General features: G+C 53.5%; 1 protein-coding gene across 1 annotated transcript in view; it reads left to right on the top strand.

Annotated features, from left to right (window-relative positions):
- The first annotated feature begins 545 nt into the window (after nucleotides 1-545).
- Nucleotides 546-17,969, top strand: part of PDE2A (phosphodiesterase 2A) — a 388,143-nt gene continuing 370,719 nt past the window's right edge. The window contains exon 1 of the mRNA XM_050950923.1: nucleotides 546-800. Within this exon, the coding sequence (XP_050806880.1) occupies nucleotides 733-800 (68 nt within the window). The 5' untranslated portion in view covers nucleotides 546-732. The remainder of the gene's footprint in view (nucleotides 801-17,969) is intronic.

Raw genomic sequence — 17,969 nt, 5'->3', positions numbered from 1 at the left:
TACACACACACACACACACACACACACACACACACACACTGATTGACACCAGCTGAGAATCTGGCCCAGAGTGTGTAGATTTCACACCCCCACACAGGCACCTTGACATCAGCTGAGGACCTGGCCCAGCGTGTGCCTGTGGATTTTTACACACACCCACGCAACCACCCACCCACCAGCTGAGGATCTGGCCCAGCATGTGCCTGTGGATTTCTCTGTATCTCTCTCTCTCTCTCTCTCTCTCTCTCACACACACACACACAGGGGGTGGCCGGACTTAGTCCCAGCTGAACAAAGGCTGCTCCCCGAGCCGCACTCCGGGCCGGAGACCCCCGCCCTGCCCCGGGGCAATCAGCAAACTCCAGCCCGGCCCTTTCCCGCCGAGCGCCCGGCCCCCTCCGCCCGCCCGCCGGGACTCGCACCTGGCTCCAGCCCCCCGCCCGGGCGCTGCGGGGCCCGCGGGCTTGGAGCGGCTCGGCCGCGGGTCAGCCCGAGCGGGTGTTTCTCTCTCTCGCTCGCTCACACATGCTCCCTCGCGGCACCCGCCCACCCTGCATACTCCAGCGAGCTGCATTAGGCTCCGTTACGGCTCCAGTCCTCAGCCACCCTCCCCCGAGCCGGCTCCGGGAGCAGCCGCAGCCGCGGCGAGCGAGAAGGGCGCCGGGACCTCTGGCCAGCAGCATCCTCAGCCCTCGCCTGCAGCTGGCCGGGCTGGCGAGAGGATGAGGAGAGATGGGCCAAGCTTGCGGCCACTCCATCCTCTGCCGGAGCCAGCCCTACCAGCCGGCCGCGTCTGACATGTGAGTGCCCGGCGCGCCGGGGGTTCGAGCCCGGGGGGCGCGGGCCGGGGGGCTCGGGGAAAGCGAGGAAAGGAGGAGTGCGGGAAGGGGAGAGGAGCCAGCGAACGGAGCAGCGGATGGAGAGAATGAAACCGAGCGGGAGGGAGGGAGGAAAAAGTTCTTCCTGTCTCAGAGCCGGCAGAGAGGGTAAGAAATAAAGGAGAGAGACCCAGCGACTGGGACCGGCTCCCCTGGGGGACTGGGCAGCCCCTGCCCACCCCTTGCTCCGCACACCTGGCCTAGCTGGAGCGGTGCCTGCCGGGCATGGGGATGCAGGCTTGGTATTTCCACAGTGGGCACTGCCCCCTGACATGTCGCTCTGTGCCACCCGTGCTGTGTGGGGATGTGGGATGAGGCAGATCCAGGGGGCTTGCTTTCTGGACTGCTTGCTGAGGCCTTCAAACAACAGCTGGGAGCGCAGCAGGGCAAGATGCCTCCTGGTTGCCTGCTGCCTCAGTTTCCCTTGCCGTTTGCAAATCCCCCTTGTGTGGAAGGAGGGAAGGGGTTGCATGGACAGGGTGTGGAAGCCAGGTTAGTGTAGCCCTGTGCGGGCACATGGCTGAGCTGTTTCCCAGGGAGCAGCTAGAGAAATGTTGGGCTCGTTTTGTAAAGGGCTCTGTGTGTGGATAGACTTTGCACTGGCAACTGCAACTCTCCTTGTACCACTGACACGGGAAACACTATAGTTTCCAAGCTAGAGGAATGCTGATACCGGTCCAGTTGTACCTGGCAGCTCCCTTCCTGGGAGGGGCTGAGCTGAGTTCTGCATCTAGATTCTATTCCCCCTCCTGTGACTCCCCCGGAGGAACCTCAGGGGGACGCTTGGCCCGGGGTGTGGAGTGTTGCGCGGCCAGTTGTAGCCAAACTGTTTGCAGTCTTAGCATCTGTGCAACGTGCCTCAGGTGGCACGTGAGCAGGATTCATCACCGACTTTGGTCCGCGGGTTGGATCATTAGCTTCCTCGGCCTGGGCCGGGCACTGATGGGGAGTGGGACGCGAACGCTGATCTGTGTCCCCGCTGTTTGCAGAGCCGCTCCTGTGCAGCCAGGGAGGAGGCATGAGTTTTAAATTGCTCGTCGCCTGTTTCCCCCTGCCATGGCTGGGTCAGGGTCAGTGGAGGGCCTGCTCGATCCTCGGGCTGTCTCTCCACGGCGGTCTGCCAGGAGAAGGCAGTGAGCGTCCCGCCTGGTGCCAAGGGGAGGGGACTGTGCGCTCAGCAGGGACATTGTGCCATGTTTGGGTTCCTTTGTTTGCCCGTGTAAGTCACCCATGTTCAGACAACAGCTGAACAATCACAGCCCATGCTGCGAGGCCCGCTCAAGAGCTGCTTGTTATTAGAAGGGGTCGCCCCGAACATCCCCCTCCTCTGCCTCTCCGAGGAGCCTGAGCAGAATCCCTCTGGCCAGCCCCCACCCCCAGTGGGTTGCCGTTTGTACAGCGCCGCTCGCTTTAGCCATTGTTTGAAACCCGCTGGCTCTGGTGCGAGGCCGAGTTATTATTTTCCTGCGGGGGGAGTTGTTTGTCCAGCCGTTCCCCTGATCCTCTGGTTGCTGGCATCTTTCATGCCCACCCACGAGCGCGCCCCCGGGAAAGGGTCGTTGCTAGGTCTCACCACTGTCGCAAGCTCGGGGTATGGGGGGGAACTGAGAAGTGAAACTGCCGCGTGTTGCAAGAAGCCACAGCTCCCTTCTTACCCAAGAGCTGATTTGCATCTGAAAGCAAGCAGCAGCAGCGGGGTGCTGCTCCCAGCAAACCTGGCTCTTGGAGCAGTGCCCCCGGAGCTGTGGGACCCGAGCGGCTTTATTAAGGGGGCTGTGCAAAGAAGCTGCCCTCTTCCTTTCCCCAGCCCCGCCGCGCTGTGCAGCAGGCAGCCCCTGTGCTGTCCTTTACACGTGGGCACCAGCTCCAGTTGTAGCAAGATCCAGCCCAGCTGGAAGGCGAGGGCTCTGCAGCAGCAGTGGGGGGAAGATCCGAGTGCAGCTGCTTCCCAGCTGGTGAGCTCCCTGGTTCCTTCTGGGGGATGGCTTGTGAGCCGCCTGCTGTGGCCAGCAGCAAAGCTCTCCCCCAGGAGAGAGCAAGGGGCTTGGGGCTTGCTCCGTGCCCCGCTAGTCCACCCCATTTATCCCCAGATCTTCAGGGCAGAGCCTGAGGCCGGGATTCTGATCACCCCCTTTGTGGCAGAACACCGGGTGATGGGCACGGGTAGCGGATGGAGAGCTGGGAGCACCCCTCTCTGAGCAGCACAGAGCACTGCTTGGATTTCCGCTGCCTCTGCTATGAACTCCCCGGGTGGGCCTGCCCGACCCACAGCCAGCCCTTGTCCCAGGAGCTATTGGACACAGGCCTGTCAGTGCAGTAGTCACCACATGAATGGGACTGACTCTTCTTCCACATGGACAGGCAATGGTGCCAGGCACCCCTACACCAACTCCATAGTTGCACAGGGCCATGGATGAATATCTCAAGAGCTGGTGTGTTCCTCCTGATCGCTGCACTCCAGGAGCCCTCTTCTCCCTCTGCAGGGCAGGAGCAACCTGTCCAGAGATCTCAAAGAGCATCAGAAAGAGAGGCAAGTGTCAGCATCCCCATTCTACTGATGGGGAAACTGAGGCATGGGGAGATGAAGTGCCCTGCCCAAGGTCGCCTGGCAGGTCAGTGGCAGAGCTAGGACTAAAACTCGCATCTCCTGTCTAGTGGCTTCTGCCTACAGTACAATTGCAGGCACAGCTTCTGAGTGGGTGCTGGATTGCATGTTGCCACCAGGCCTCATGGGGGCATCTCAGTGGTGTGATGTGCTGCCCGACAGAGGGTTTAGAGCACAGGCCCAGAAGTCAGGGCTCCTGGCTCTGGCAAGTCACGCCAGCCAAACTGATCACAAAGCCTTGGATCTCTCACCTGGAGGGTGCTATGGAAGGGTTGTTAGTGCTGGCGGATGGGGTCCCACAGACAAGGCCTATATGATGGAGCTGATGCTGGGCAAAGAACGGGGCGGGAGGTCAGAAAAAAGGAGGCTTCCATGTGTTAACGATCATTAGTAAAACGGGGCTGGATTGAGGCACAGCTGTCATAGGCAGACAGGTACAGGGTGAGTATTAAGATTAGCCTGAGGTGTTAGCATGGTGTCCTCCCTGGCTGGAGAAGATTGTGGGGAAGGACTGGAGATGGTGAGCAGCTCCCTCAAAGCATTCACACGTGGGGTCTGGCACAATGACCCTCTGAAGGACAAATGATTTGTCTGGGGGGTTCTTTTTAGTAAAGCATCCTCCCTTCTCCCCCAGCCTCATGGGCAGTAACGGGGCAGGGAGCCTGACTCCCCCATGGCCTGTCACTTTATGGATGTGAAGCGCCACTGTTCTGATGGGGTAGGGTTTTACCCTCTCTTAGCCCAGGTGAAGCGGTCACACAAGGTAACAGCCTTGGAGAACCGGCCCCGCAGACTTTGCTGCTATACACCTGTCTCTGGGGAAGCCCACTCAGTCTAGCTGAACTGGGGTTCAGGTAGTGCCTTGGAGGGCGCTCGAGTGGGTGATACATCATTATTAAAGTGTGTGTGTGCTGGGGATGGGGGGATTGCTATGAAGGCTGGGAGAGTGCTCAGATGAGGCTGTTGGTTGCAGCCCAACTATAGTAGCTCCGCTGGCCTGATCAGCACTGTGTCTGAGCACCTCACAATCATTGATGTCTTTCTCCTCCCCCTGGGAGGCAGGGCTGGGCTGTTATCCCTATTGCACAGATGGGACACTGAGGCACGGCGAGACTAAGTGATTTGCCTAATATCATGCAAGAAGCACATGGCAGCGACTGAATCCAGGTCTCTCAAGTCCTAGGTGAGTGCGCTAACCACTGCGCCACCCTGCCTCCCTGAGAGCAAGGCCCAGTGAGTGAATTTCATCCCCTGAGAGATTATACAGCCTCTGCTGTCGTTTACCCTAGTGCCAGTCTGGAGTAGCTCCATTGCGTTCAGCGGAGTTACTCTGTATGGACATCCAATATACAGAGCCCAATTTGACCCTATGACTCTAGAATTAAAACTGTGTCTTCCCCTTCTGGAGTTCTTTGGGTTACTCTAGAAAGCACTTGTGACGCCCTGCCCTGTATATTTTCCCCAGAGCCTGGGGGGCGAGGGCCTGTCAATCAAGAGCTGTGTATACACTAGATCAGTGGTTCTCAATCATGGGTACAGGGCCCACTGGGGGGCTGCAATCAGGTTTTAGGAGGGCCCACCAAGCAGGGCCAGCATTAAACTTGCTGAGGCCCAGGGCATAAAGCTGAAGCCCAGGTCTCCAAGCTCCGCCACCCAGGGCTGAAGCCGAAGCCTGAGCAATGTAGCTCTGTGGGGGCCCCTGTGGAGTGGGGCCCCAGGCAATTGCCCTGCTTGCTACCCTCTAACATCAGCCCTGGCTTTTATACACAGAAAACCAGCTATTGTGACACAGGTGGGCTGGGGAGATTTTATAGCATGTTGGGGAAGGGGGGGAAGTGGATCAGAAGGAAAAAGGTTGAGAACTCCTGCATGCATCTGATGAAGTGGGTATTCACCCACGAAAGCTCATGCTCCAAAACGTCTGTTAGTCTATAAGGTGTCACAGGATTCTTTGCTGCTTTTACAGATCCAGACTAACACGGCTACCCTCTGATACTGCACTATAGTGTGATTGTCACATGTAGCACGCCACATCGCAGTGGGTTTTTAATAAGCCTAGAGTGCAAATCCACTGAAGACCAGTGTTTCCTGGAACTGAACCAGCCCTCATTTCCTCTGTGTGGCCCTTTGCAGCTCTGGCGGTGTGAGCGAGTGGGACGCTGCATGGTGCATTATTATCCAGGCAGCCTGTGAACTCAGGGGAGCCTGTCAATTAACATCGGGCTCAGCACACGGCAGAGAGCTGCAACCAGACTGGGTCACACGGTTCCACTCTTTAGCTGAGATGTAAGGCGATGCTCACTGAATGCCAGCTTTGCACTTCCCGAGGGGGATCTGGAGCAGAGCTGTTCTCTGTCCTGCGCAGGGAGAGACATTCTAAATTGACTTCCCTTCCGAGACCTTCACCCTTGGCAGAGAGCTCCTAGGCAGAGACCTCTCTAGCGCCATCTCCCTGCCGGAGCAGGATTGGCCCAGTGGGGCATTTCGCACAGCTTAGTGCTGTCTGTTTGTGCAGTCTCTGCTGTTTGCCTCAGCTGAAAGGTGGGAGTCAGCAAACTGAGGGACCGACGTAGTGGTCCAAAGCTTGTTTTCACCCCATTCTTAATCCGCCTGGCTGTCGAGGGATGATTCAGCCTTTAGTGTTACTTAGAGCAGCCTCAAGGGTGTTCTAAATGATGCTGGCTGGTAAAGGCCTCTTCTGATTTGTGACCACCCTGCAGGGCTAGGAGTGAGAGCTGGTACTATTGGAAAAGGGAGCTGTCCATCTTTCCAGCGAGAGACACGGTGCTTGCTTCCAGCCCTGGATGCAGCCTACTGTAAAGTCTCTTATGCCTAGGAAAGCTACACTAGGTCCTTTCTCAGATCCTTCAGTACTAGATACAGGGATCCAGCTAGATATGTGGTCTTGCTTATGTCTCCGGTACAACCCTGAGCACATTGTTGGCGCCTTGCAACTAACTAATGAACAGAAGAATAATCAAATGTAGGATGTTAAAGGAATTAATCCCATTGTGTCTGCCGGCTGCTGGCCAGACACTGCAGCAGATGCTGTCAGTTAGTATGGGCTCTGCTCCATTGGTCTACACTCTGACTACATGACTACACCCTGCGGCCAGGACTCAAACAGGGAGGGGAGCTTTACCATCTGAGCCAAAATTGACCCTTTCCCTGGGTGAGGTGGTAGGAAATTATGTGGCTGCCTCCTTCTCAGCACAGGGCAGCATCCAGGGTATAAACATAACGTGAATGCAAAGTGCATGTCACGTTCCCCAGCTAATTGCTGTTCCATAAGAGAGCAACAGCCTACTACTGTTGGTTGCTGATGGAGCTGCTCCTTTAGCTCAAGTGGTGGAGGGCAGTGCTTTGGTGCTGAGTGCCCAGATTTCAAATCTTGCTGTTGACTTTTGCTGGGAACTGTTTTGTGAGCATGTGGCTTGGGATGCCAAACCACCTGGGGGATTTTTTCCCTGGGAAGCCATGAATGATCTAAATGCATTTCCAGGATTGCCCAAGGTTTCTTGAGCCAGTCTCTGAGCTCTCCCCTCTACTCTTGCTCTTTCACTATTGCTAGATTTCTGCCTGTCTCTTTCCTGGCTCCCACGTGGCTTCCTGATAGCTGAGCTGGTCGTTAGCCAGAAACATGGGCACGCTGGAGCGTGGAGGAAGCCGTCCTGGGACTCTCTAGCAATCTAGCCCTGCCCTGCCAAGCGCTGAGCTGTGCTACTTAATGGATGGGGCTGCTCATCTGAAAGGGGGAGGGGGCTCAGTGAATCATTTTCCCCACCAGGGCTGTGACGGCTGATGCTGCTACATCAGCAAAGGAAGGAGAAGTGTGTCTGTTAGCCCAAGCGAAGCAGGGACTGGGCTACTGAAAGAGAGACCGGACAAAACACTGGACAGTGTGCATTGGATTAAAGGATGCTGGTTTTGTGGGATTAGGGATGGAAACGACCTTTGCAATCGGAATGGGTCTGGACAGCTCCCTAACCTCTTAAATTTGGGGGTGTTCTTTGATCTCATTCCAGGCAACAGCCCCCTAATTTCAAACAGGCTGAACCAAAACCCTGGACCTAGGTGCTTTGGGGTGTTGGAAATCCAGATCCAAAATTTCGCCTCTTGAGCTCAGGTTTAAACAGTGTGGAGCCCATGTCCCTGCAAGCGCTGGAGCGATTCCCTGGATAAAGGACACAGACGCACACCCCGGTTATGGGAGGCAGGGCAGGGCACCACCCTAGGAAGCAGGAGATCTGTGGGCAACTAAATGAAATAGAGCAACATGTCTCCTCCGACACACCTGTCTGGTTCTGACTGTGAGCACACGGCTGAGAAATCGGAGGTAAGGGAAAAGATCAGAGCTACAGCTGAAATGCTGCCGCTTATGCGTGTTCTCAGACTGATGGGGCTCTGTGCTAAAATGTCGCAGTAATTTCATACCTCACCTCTCACCGAAAAGCCAGCTTCCTAGGAACTGTTTCAAACAGATCCTGGACGACAATGGGTCAAAGCACAGAATGAATATCCAGAGAGAAATAGTTCATGCCGCTGCGGATCTCAGCTTTCCACTGCTGTCCATTTCTACCTGGCTAGATTCTTGTATTGGCATTGTGGTATCTCATCCTAAATACACGATAACAAACACCAGGCTAAAGGGATGTCTATTGCTCTGACCTGGTGGGTGACCTTGGGCAAGTCACTGCCCTTCCACGTGCCTCAGTTTCCCCTTTAATTTGTCTAATTAGACCGGAAGCTCCTTGGGGCAGGGATTTTTTTTTATTGTGGTCTTGTCTCCACTCGAAACACTGCAGCAGCACACCTGCAGCACAGGCACTCACTACAGCGACCGAAGGGGTTCTTCTGTTGATCTAGCAGTGTCTACACCAGGGCTTAGGCCGGATTCACTATGTCACTATGACTCAGCCTGAAGCCTTAGCAAGGAAGTACTCTGCAACCTATCATCAGCGACCCTTAAAGAGTTAGTTGTTAGCTTGTACTTTTCAGCTGGGTGACTCAGAAGACACTGAGGAGTTATTTATATTGAGCAGATGAAATGCTAAGACTGCTTAGGAGTTTTATTTTTCTTGTGCAGTTATAAGCCGTGGACCAAATTCAGCTGCATTTACTTCTCCCAAAGCTGCATGTGCCTCTGGCCACTCGACGACTTTCCAGTGCCAATCTGGCAGGTAGCAGCAACTATAATAATATCTAGGATTTATATAACACTTTTCATCCAGAGATCTCAAAGCATTTACAAAGGAGACTCTCCTCATTATCCCCATTTTGCAGATGGGGAAACTGAGGCACAGAGAGGCACCTTAGCTCACCGAGCGGCTAGCGGCCAAGCCAGGAATAGACCCCAGGTCCCCTGAGTTCCAGTCTAGTGCACCTTCCACTAGGCCTACATACAGAGAGAGTGCTAAGGGGTAGGCCTGCACACCTGATATGGATCCCAGTATTTCTCTTAACATCAGTGGTGGTCCAGCTCCTCTACGCCACAGTGCCCCACCCCTGGCAGCGTGGGGATGGGGTTAGAAAGCGGCGTGGGGGCAGGGCTACAGGGCCAAACTGGCAGGGAGACGCTGCAGTTTAGGACTACACCACTGCTTCAAATGGATAGAAGGAAATATACAGAACTCATTCCATGGAACTTACAGCCACAAGAGATCACCGAGGCCCAGAGCTTAGTAGGCGTCAAAAAAAAAAAAACACAACAAAAAACCAAAAAGAGGATTGGATGTTTGCACGGGTAATCTGAACATCCACAGCTATGTTAGCAAGGCTTACAAAATAGCTTGAAGGGATAGAAACCTTGATGCTTCAGCGTATAAGCCATCCTCCTTGGTGCCACAGATCTGGTGCTCTTGTACGGCTCTGAAACAGTGCCTGGCTGGAGCCCTTTAGTGTGTCAGCCCCCTTAAGGTCACACCCTCTCACTGAGGTGAGCCCCGTGGCTTCCCCACCTCCTGGGACCGACCCTTGGAGCCTTCAGCACCCCTAGGGTGACCAGACAGCAAGTGTGAAAAATTGGGCCAGGGGCTGGGGGGTAATAGGAGCCTATATAAGAAAGAGCCCCAAATATTGGGACTGTCCCTATAAAATCGGGACATCTGGTCACCCTAAGCACACCTGCTTCACCCCCTGAGCTCCCTGCATGGAGTGCACCTGGACTGGATGCCTGAGGGAGACTCCAAAGGGAGCAATGCACCCCGACCTTCCTTAATCTGGAGTGACTCTGAGCTCGCAGTGGAAAAGCAGACGGAGGGTTTATTAAACGTCTGCAACACAGCATAGAACATCCTTAGTTAACAGATCTCACCATTAGGAAATGCTTCCTTTACAGAAATAGACCTGAGCTGTGAAGTCTGAATCAAGAACTTGATCATCTAAATCCAAAATTTTCCCCACCTTCTGGGCTGGTTGCATTCAGACGTGTGGGTCAGGGTCAGCTTCCTAGCCAAGCTCTGTGTGGCCTCCTTTCATTCGGGCAGCATGCCTAGCTCCCCCCTTTACCAACTCAGAGCAATCCCCTTTTTTCCTTGCTTCTGCCCCCTTCCTTCTGCCCCACGTAGATGATTATCAGAACCACAGACCCTATGGAGTCTGACACATTTAATTTAAACAACAACACAGCAGTGCTTTTGCCGGCACTGGCCCAAGGCAAGAAGAAACGCAAGGATTAGATCAAGGAAATGAGGCCAGTTGCAAACAAACTGCTCACATGGGATTAGTCATGGGGCTTGTCACAGAATTACATTTGCTAGTCGCTGGATGGACACAGGCGGGAGGCACAGTTCGGGAGATGGGTTTGGGGGACCCACAAGACTGACAACTAAAGGGGTGCTGGTGGTATGGTCCAGGCTCTGGACTGGGTCATAGGAGATCTGGATTTAAAACTTGGCTGCGTCACAGACCCCCTCTGGGAATCCAGAGCAGGTGCGCTCACCCCTCTCCATAAATAGGGGTAAAATTCACCCCCTGCAGAACACTCACCCTGCTCAAGCCCCCCGAACAGAAGCAGGACTGGACAGGAGGGAAGCTGCCATGGGCAGAGTGGTAGCTGAGGACTTGGGTGGCCAGGATTTGCTTGCTCAGATTTTGGGCAAATCATTCAAGGGACGTCTAAACACACCCACCGGGGCTGTAGTTTTCACGTTACTAAACACACCTGTGCTTGCGCCGATGAGATAGTATGCTAAAGAGAGCAGCAGCATGGGCTAGCGGTGCTGGGTACAATTGTGCCTGACCCCCTGGGGGTGTACTGGGACGGACAGCCCATGGAGACATGGCTACCCTGCTACGATCTGAGCTAGCACTGGGTACCTGTACCCAAGCTGTAAAATGGATCCCTAGCTGCAGTGTAGACACAGCCTTAGTGTCCGTGCCTCAGTTTCCCAACTATCCAATGGGGGACAATAGCCCTTCTTTAACTCCCGGGGGAGTTGTGAGTCTACATGCATGAAGGATTCTGTGGGGCCATGCGCCAGCGAAGGCCATATACGTAGCCGCTGATACATTAAACAGACCGATTCCGGTGTCAGGTCTTGCTGCGTGGCTGTGATGAATGTGTTTTAAACACTATTGAAAACCTCACGGCGGCAGTGTCCTTTTAAGTGGAAGAAGCGGGAGGAGGGGGGGAATGTAGGTAGCCTTTAAATAAAAAATCGCGGCATGCAGGACACATCCAGCAGTTAAGGGGGATGCCGACTTCAGAAAAGGCTTTAATCTCCTTATTCAAGCTGAGCGACGACTCGTTGCCTAATTATTTTATTATCAGTGATGCTAGGCAAGACACTGTCTCAGCACTGTCGCCGCCTGTGCGCTGCCCTCGTTCGCTGGCCCCGGCTGAGAACGGCCGGCACGGATGTGCTTTGCTGGATAGGGATGGAGGCAGCACGTACTCCAACGCTGAGCAGAACGGAGGACATGGGACAGACGATCTCCTCTGAAATAAGAGCCAGTGCAGCACAGGCCTGACCCTGACAGGCGATGGGAACCTCCTCTGTGAGGCTGAGTGCTCTTTGATTTACGTCATCTTCAGTAGGAGCTGAGGGACCTTTCAAGATCAGACCTATACTCCACCTCTTCTTTGCGTAGAGAGCGGAAGGGCATAGTCCAAATGTCCCAGGGCAGACACTGGCTGCAGCAGGGGCAGGGAATGCTGCTGGCTGCTCTGCACTGCCCGTGAATTGCTAGCCCATGTACTCTGTCCGTCTCCGGTGGCTGCGTGGTATCTATGAAGGTGCCGGCAGGGCGGGTAAAACCCAGAGGCTGCAGCTTCAGTACCACTGGATGGAAGGTCAGCTGACAGTAGCAGTAGGCTTTTATCTTCTTTGCAGACCAGCCGCCAGAGTGAGATAGAGCCATAGTCACTTGAGAAATCCTGAGACACGAAGGAAGTCCTGGGCAGGCTGGGGGTGGGGTGATGGCACCGGCCTGCAGAGCTGGCCTCCCACCTGCGCCACAGGTTCTCCGCATGGCCTTGGGCAAATCACTTCATCTCGCTGGGCCTCATCAGGGAAAGGGGGACCACAGTTCTGCCATGTGTGTTCAGCCTACCAGCTCTTTGGGGCAGGGACTGGCTCTCGCAAACGGTTTGTGCAGCACCTAGCACAACGGGCCATCAGCTTAGTAGGGACTGGAATACAAGCATCTAGTATTTACATACAATAGCGCCTCTCTGTGGTACTTCCCTGGCCCCCATCGCTGCAGCATCCCTGTTGTTAATGTAGTTAGCCTGACAACACCCTTGTGAGGTGGTCACACAGGGGGTCTAGAGGACAGCAAGGAACCGAAGGCAGGTCTCCCAAGTCCGAGTCTAGAGCAAGAATTGCTGGGCCATCTTTCCTCACACCCCCTGTGCCGGCGGCTTGCTAACAATGCAAGAAGGGACGGTCAGGTCCTTGAGTCAAGGCACTCATCCAGCCTAGGCACAGGCGGAGGTTGGGGGATGGAGAACGTAGATGCAAGTCACCTTGACCCATGGCAGGCAGCGGGGCTTTAAGGGTCTTTAAGAGGGCTGAAGTGTGGACAGGGTAGGGGCTGTATGGACAAGCTCAGGCCAGTGGCACTGTGCATTGTGGAGGGCCCATGGAAGAAGCATGGGGGTGACTGTGTGAGAAAGCTGCTGCCCGGGCAGACAAAGCTGGCAGTATCAGAGGAGAAGAGAGGACGGAGGAGGAGAGGAGATATGGGGGAGGGGGGCAGAGTTCTGTACTACAGCTTTGAGGCTAGCAACAAGGAGTTTCAATCTGATGCAAGAGCAGACAGGGAGCCGAAAACCCCAAGCTGTGTTCTGACCTCTCTGCTCTGGGTTTGTTTCTCCCCCACGGCAATGAAAATCTTCCACACCGAGTCCCGTGAGCATCACCCAACAGCATCGCACAGGAGGAGTTTTTAACATCATCCAGGCCGACGGGGTAGTTTGATGGGCCCCCTATGGACAACAGGTACATTTAACAAGCTCCTTGGGGTAGCCCCAAGGTGATTAGGGTTTGTAGATGGATGGCTGCTTAGTGCACATCGCTAGCTCATTTTTATTTTCAAATGAGGAGTCTGGACAATGAGCTCTGAAATCCTGCAGAACTCCTTAGAGAACCGTTCTCTATAAAATCGTCTATTGACTCCTAACCGCTCAGCACCTCACCAGCAATTCACAGTCTACTGTAGCAAGAGATGCACTTTTCCCTTTAAAGAACAAGGCCTTGGTGTGGCTAACTTGAAGATCTGTGGGACAAATCATTGGATCTCACCCATGTGCCCATCTTTGGATTGGGAGCCAGGGAACTTGGGCTCCTTCCCCGGCTCTGCCCCTGGCCTGCAGGAAGCCTGCTCATTGGCTCTTGCAGGGGAAATTGATGGTTGTCACCTGTGACACGGAGCTGGCCTGATTTCTCTTTACTGTTAGGTGGCCCCCATTGCTCTGAGCATCCTACATTCATGGATTTATCCTCCCAACACCCCTGCGAGGTAGGGGAGGGCGATTCCACCCGTTGTGGAGATGGGGAAACCGAGGCAAAGAATAATTAGAGGCCAGGATTTTCAGAATTGTCAGCCCCCGTTTTAGGCACCAAAATAAGCAGCCAGATTTCCATAGGAGATCAGCACAAGGGGACACGAGCTCTGCTGAAAATCTGGCTCCAATTGGGGGCTCTGAGGACTTGAAAACTCGGCTTGTTGCGTTTTGCCCAGCGTTCCACAAAGAGTCTGTGGTAGAAGAGCCCAGCTCTTGGGAGGTCTCGTCTAGTGCTTTAACCACCTGCCCACGGCAAGAGGAGCTGTCGCATCTAATAACTCAGGCTCATATCAGGAGTGCTGGGAGCCAGGATCGGGGCCACTAGGAAAATCTTGATCCAGATTCAGGTTCGAATTCCAGATGCTCCCCGGAGTTTGGTGCTGGTCTGTTCCAGAGCCACCTGGACAAGGACCCTTAGAAGGAAAAGGAGACAGGCCAGGTCCTCCCCAAGGTATTTAGGCTCCTAACTTCCGCTGAAATGGGCCACGGTTGACGGCTGGGTCATGGTGCATCAAACACACGGCTTCAGCTCAAACCATATTTGTTCTTTCTATCACACTAAGTCTGACTCCTACGGTGGAACCGTACACTGCGGTAACTACCTGGTAATTAGGGACTCAGACTCATTAGCTTCCATGGTATTGTTTGATCACACTAGCTGCATTTCCATCCCACAACCTCTCCTTCCTCCCCCACTATTACCAGTAACTGCTGCTTTGGGTCAGCATACCTGGCTCTCAATCATGAAACAAAAGGTGATGCTTCGGGTTAAGTGGCACTAATTATACCTGGGTGTGTGGGCAGCCCCAGGAAAACGGATTTGGCTCCACTTTGCTCATGTGGAAATGTAATTGTCAGAGCAGCTGGAATGCTTGTTTTCACCCTGGGTCACTTGAATCGTGAGTCACAGAGCCATAATGTGCACTCATGGAGGGTGCACAGAGCTCTAGCTAGCAGGGTATGCCACCTGCAAGGGTGGCGGGCACCAGCTGTGCCCATGGAAGATGTGGCTAGTTTATGTTTTAGCAAGGTTTTGGACACAGGCCATGGAAGCAGACCAGGGAAATGTGGTCTAAATGAAATTACTGTAAGGTGGGTGCACAACCGGTTGAAAGACCGTAGTTGAAGAGTGGTTATCAATGGTTCACTGTGAAACGGGAGGGCGTATCTAGTGGCGACCTGCAGGGGCCAGTCGTGGGGCTGGTGCGATTCAATATTTTCATTAATGACTTGGATAATGGAGTGGGGAGAGTTTATAAAATTTGCAGGTGACACCAAGCTGGGAGGGGTTGCCAGCCCTTTGGAGGACAGGGTTCAAAACAACCTTGGTCTGAAATCAGCAAGATGAAATTCAATAAAGACAAGTGCAAAGCACTATGTTAGGATGGAAAAATCAAAAGCAGAACTACACAATGTGAAATAACTGGCTAGGTGGTAGTGCTGTGGAAAAGGATCTGGGGGTTAGCGAGGGTCACAAATTGAACATGCGTCAACAAGGTGATGCGGTTGTTAAAAAGGCTAATACCATTCTGGCATGTACTACCAGGAGTTTCGTGTGTGAGACATTGGAGGTAATTGTCCCACTCTGCTAGGGTGAGGTTTCAGCTGGAGAACTGCATCCAGTTGTGGGTGCGATGCTTCAGATCTGTTAAGGACTATTATAACAAGGATGGTGATCAATTGTTCTCCATGTTTGCTGAAGGGATGATGTAATGGTCTCCACTTAGGGTCTGGTTGGGAAGCATGGCCTAGTGATCACGGCCACAATCCTGGACTGCCAAGGGGATTGTGGGGAGGGGAGCCCAGGGCCTCCCACTCTACCAGGCTCCGACCCAGGGCCCTTTTAGCTACCAGTAACCCGGCAACCCAGGCTGTCCTCCCTGGGCCTCTTCCTCTTGTCTTCCCACCTGGGGTCACCTCAGTCCAAGACCTGCCCCCAGTGGGAAAATCCAAATCCCAGGGAAGCAAGAGGGAGTCGCCACTGTCCAGGACCACTGGATACTTCCCTCTCTGCAGAGGGTCTCCCTTTCCTCACGGAGGCCCCCTTTGGGCAGCTGCATCAGAACCTGTAGGTTTCACTCTGCTCTGCTCTGCTGTAGCTGTGGGCTGCAGGTCTGCTCACCTTCAGCACCGTTCGCCAGCTGAGCTAATTTGCTGCCTTTTAATTCCTCCAGCAGATGGAGCATTTGCTGCCGGTGTGGTGGGGCGGGGCTGGCTGAGCCCGAAATGAGCCCTGAAGCCCTGGTTGCTCAGTGTGGGGTTTGTACATCCCATCACAGATGGCAGGCAGCAATGGGCTTAATTTGCAGCAGGGAAGATTTAGGTTAGCTATTAGGAAAAATGTTGTAACTCTGAGGGTAGTTAAGCTCTGCAATCCGCTTCCAAGTATTGTTGCCAGACCTCCAGGATTGTCCGGGAGTCTCCAGGAATTAAAGAGTAATCTGTAATGAAAGATGTCATGTGATGAAACCTCCAGGAATACATTCTACCAAAATTGGCAACCCTACTTCCGAGGGAGGTTGTGGATTCCATCCCCGTCGCTGGAGGTTTTAAGACCAAACTGAACAACACCTGTCAGGACTGGCCTAGGTTTACTTGGCCCTGCCTCAGTGCAGGGGACTGGATTTAGTGACCTCTCGAGGTCCCTCCAGCCCGACCTTGTTATGATTCTATAATGCAAGAACCCCTGTGGAAGTCAGTCATGAACTACCTGGTCCTTGGGGTCGTCTCTTTCCTAACCTCCTGAATTTGGCTCATGTCCTAAAGCACGAGGCCCTGCCAGACTGCAATGAGCATTTACCACAGCGGACAGAGGGGAGATTGGAAAGGGAAGATCTCCCCTGGGGCACATGCAGAGCGTCACTGGGTGGAATGTGCATGTCCCAGGAAAGTCACAGATGTGTTCTGATCTATACCAAAACTAACTCACCAGCTGAGCTCCAGGTGAGCACTTCTATGTGCCCATAAGAACATCATAAGAACGGCCATAGTGGGGCAGACCAATGGTCCATTTATCCCAATATCCTGTCTTCCAACAGCAACTTGTGCCAGAGGGAATGAACAGAACAGCCAGTCATCGAGTGACCCATCCCCTGCCATCCACTTCCAGCATCTGGCAGTCAGAGGTTTTGGGGCACCCAGAGCATGGGGCTGCATCCCTGACCGTCGTGGCTAATAGCCATTGATGGACCTACCCTCCACAACCTTCTCTGATTATTTTTTAAACCCCTTTGTAGTTTTGGCCATCACAGTATCCCCTGGCAATGAGTTCCACAGGTTGACACTGCGTTGTGTGAAGAAATTCTTCCTTTTATTGGTTATAAACCTGCTGCCTATTAATTTCATTGCGTGACCCCTGGTTCTTGTGTCATGTGAATGAGTAAATAACACTTCCTTATTTACTTTCTCCACACCAGTCATGATGTTATAAACCTCTATCATATCCTCTTTAGTCGTCTCTTTTCCAAGCTGAAAAGGCCCAGTCTTATTAAACTCTGCTCACATGGATGCTGTTTCATACCCCTAATAATGTTTGTTGCCCTTCTCTGCACCTTTTTCAATATATCCTTTCTGAGATGGGGTGACCAGAATTGCATGCAATATTCAGGCAGACCCTGGATTTATACAATGCTGTTATATTTTATGTCTTATTATTTATTCCTCTTGCTTTAGGACCGAGACATGCTACTCTTCACTCAGAATCTTGAATGGGGGATCAGTAACATATTTGAGGCCCCAAATGAGATCAGGGGCCCATCATGCTAGGTGCTGGACACACACATAATGAGACACAGTCTAACTATACAAAGGGTGGGAGGGGAAACTGAGGCACTGAGCATGGAAGGGACTTTCTAAGCCATGTCCAACAGGTCAGTGGCAGGACCAAGCACTTAGTAAGACTCTGCGTGGGATTGGACATTTAGATGGATATCTAGGGTTAGAACAGCTGATGCTAACAAAAATTTTGGAGTGGATCTAATACCTCATTCTCCAACCCAATCTCTATTAGGGGTTAGGATGAGACCTTCCTGGGGGACTGATTATCTCACCTCTGCCTAAAACAGGGTTTCTTGCACCTTCCTGGGAACCAGCTGGTGCCATCACTGTTGGAAATGGGATACGGCTCCGATACAGGCCAGCACTTCCTAGGTAGCTAGAAGCAGACAACAGATCTCCTGATTTTTAAGCAGGGGCAGATTGACCGGCCCACACTGTCTTGCTAATCTCCTGTAATAAAACACAGCATCTGAGCTGTGCAGCAAGGGGTTGTCAAGGGGAGGATATGCTCCTTGGATACCGTGGTGCTCAAATCAGCCTCCTGGCTTAGCAACACCGCACCTTCCCGGCTGCACCACAGCAAAGTAAGAAGTGCCCCGGGCACTCAGGTGGAGTGGGTTGGGGCCTTGCCTCTCATGGCCACGTGAGGTAGGCCTGGTCTATACTGAGAATTTACGTTGACATAGCTACAGTGCCCAGG

Source organism: Gopherus flavomarginatus, chromosome 1, assembly GCF_025201925.1.
Source record: "Gopherus flavomarginatus isolate rGopFla2 chromosome 1, rGopFla2.mat.asm, whole genome shotgun sequence".
NCBI lineage: Eukaryota > Metazoa > Chordata > Testudines > Testudinidae > Gopherus > Gopherus flavomarginatus.
Note: the sequence above shows the minus strand (reverse complement) of the source record. Positions and strands in the feature narration are given on the sequence as shown.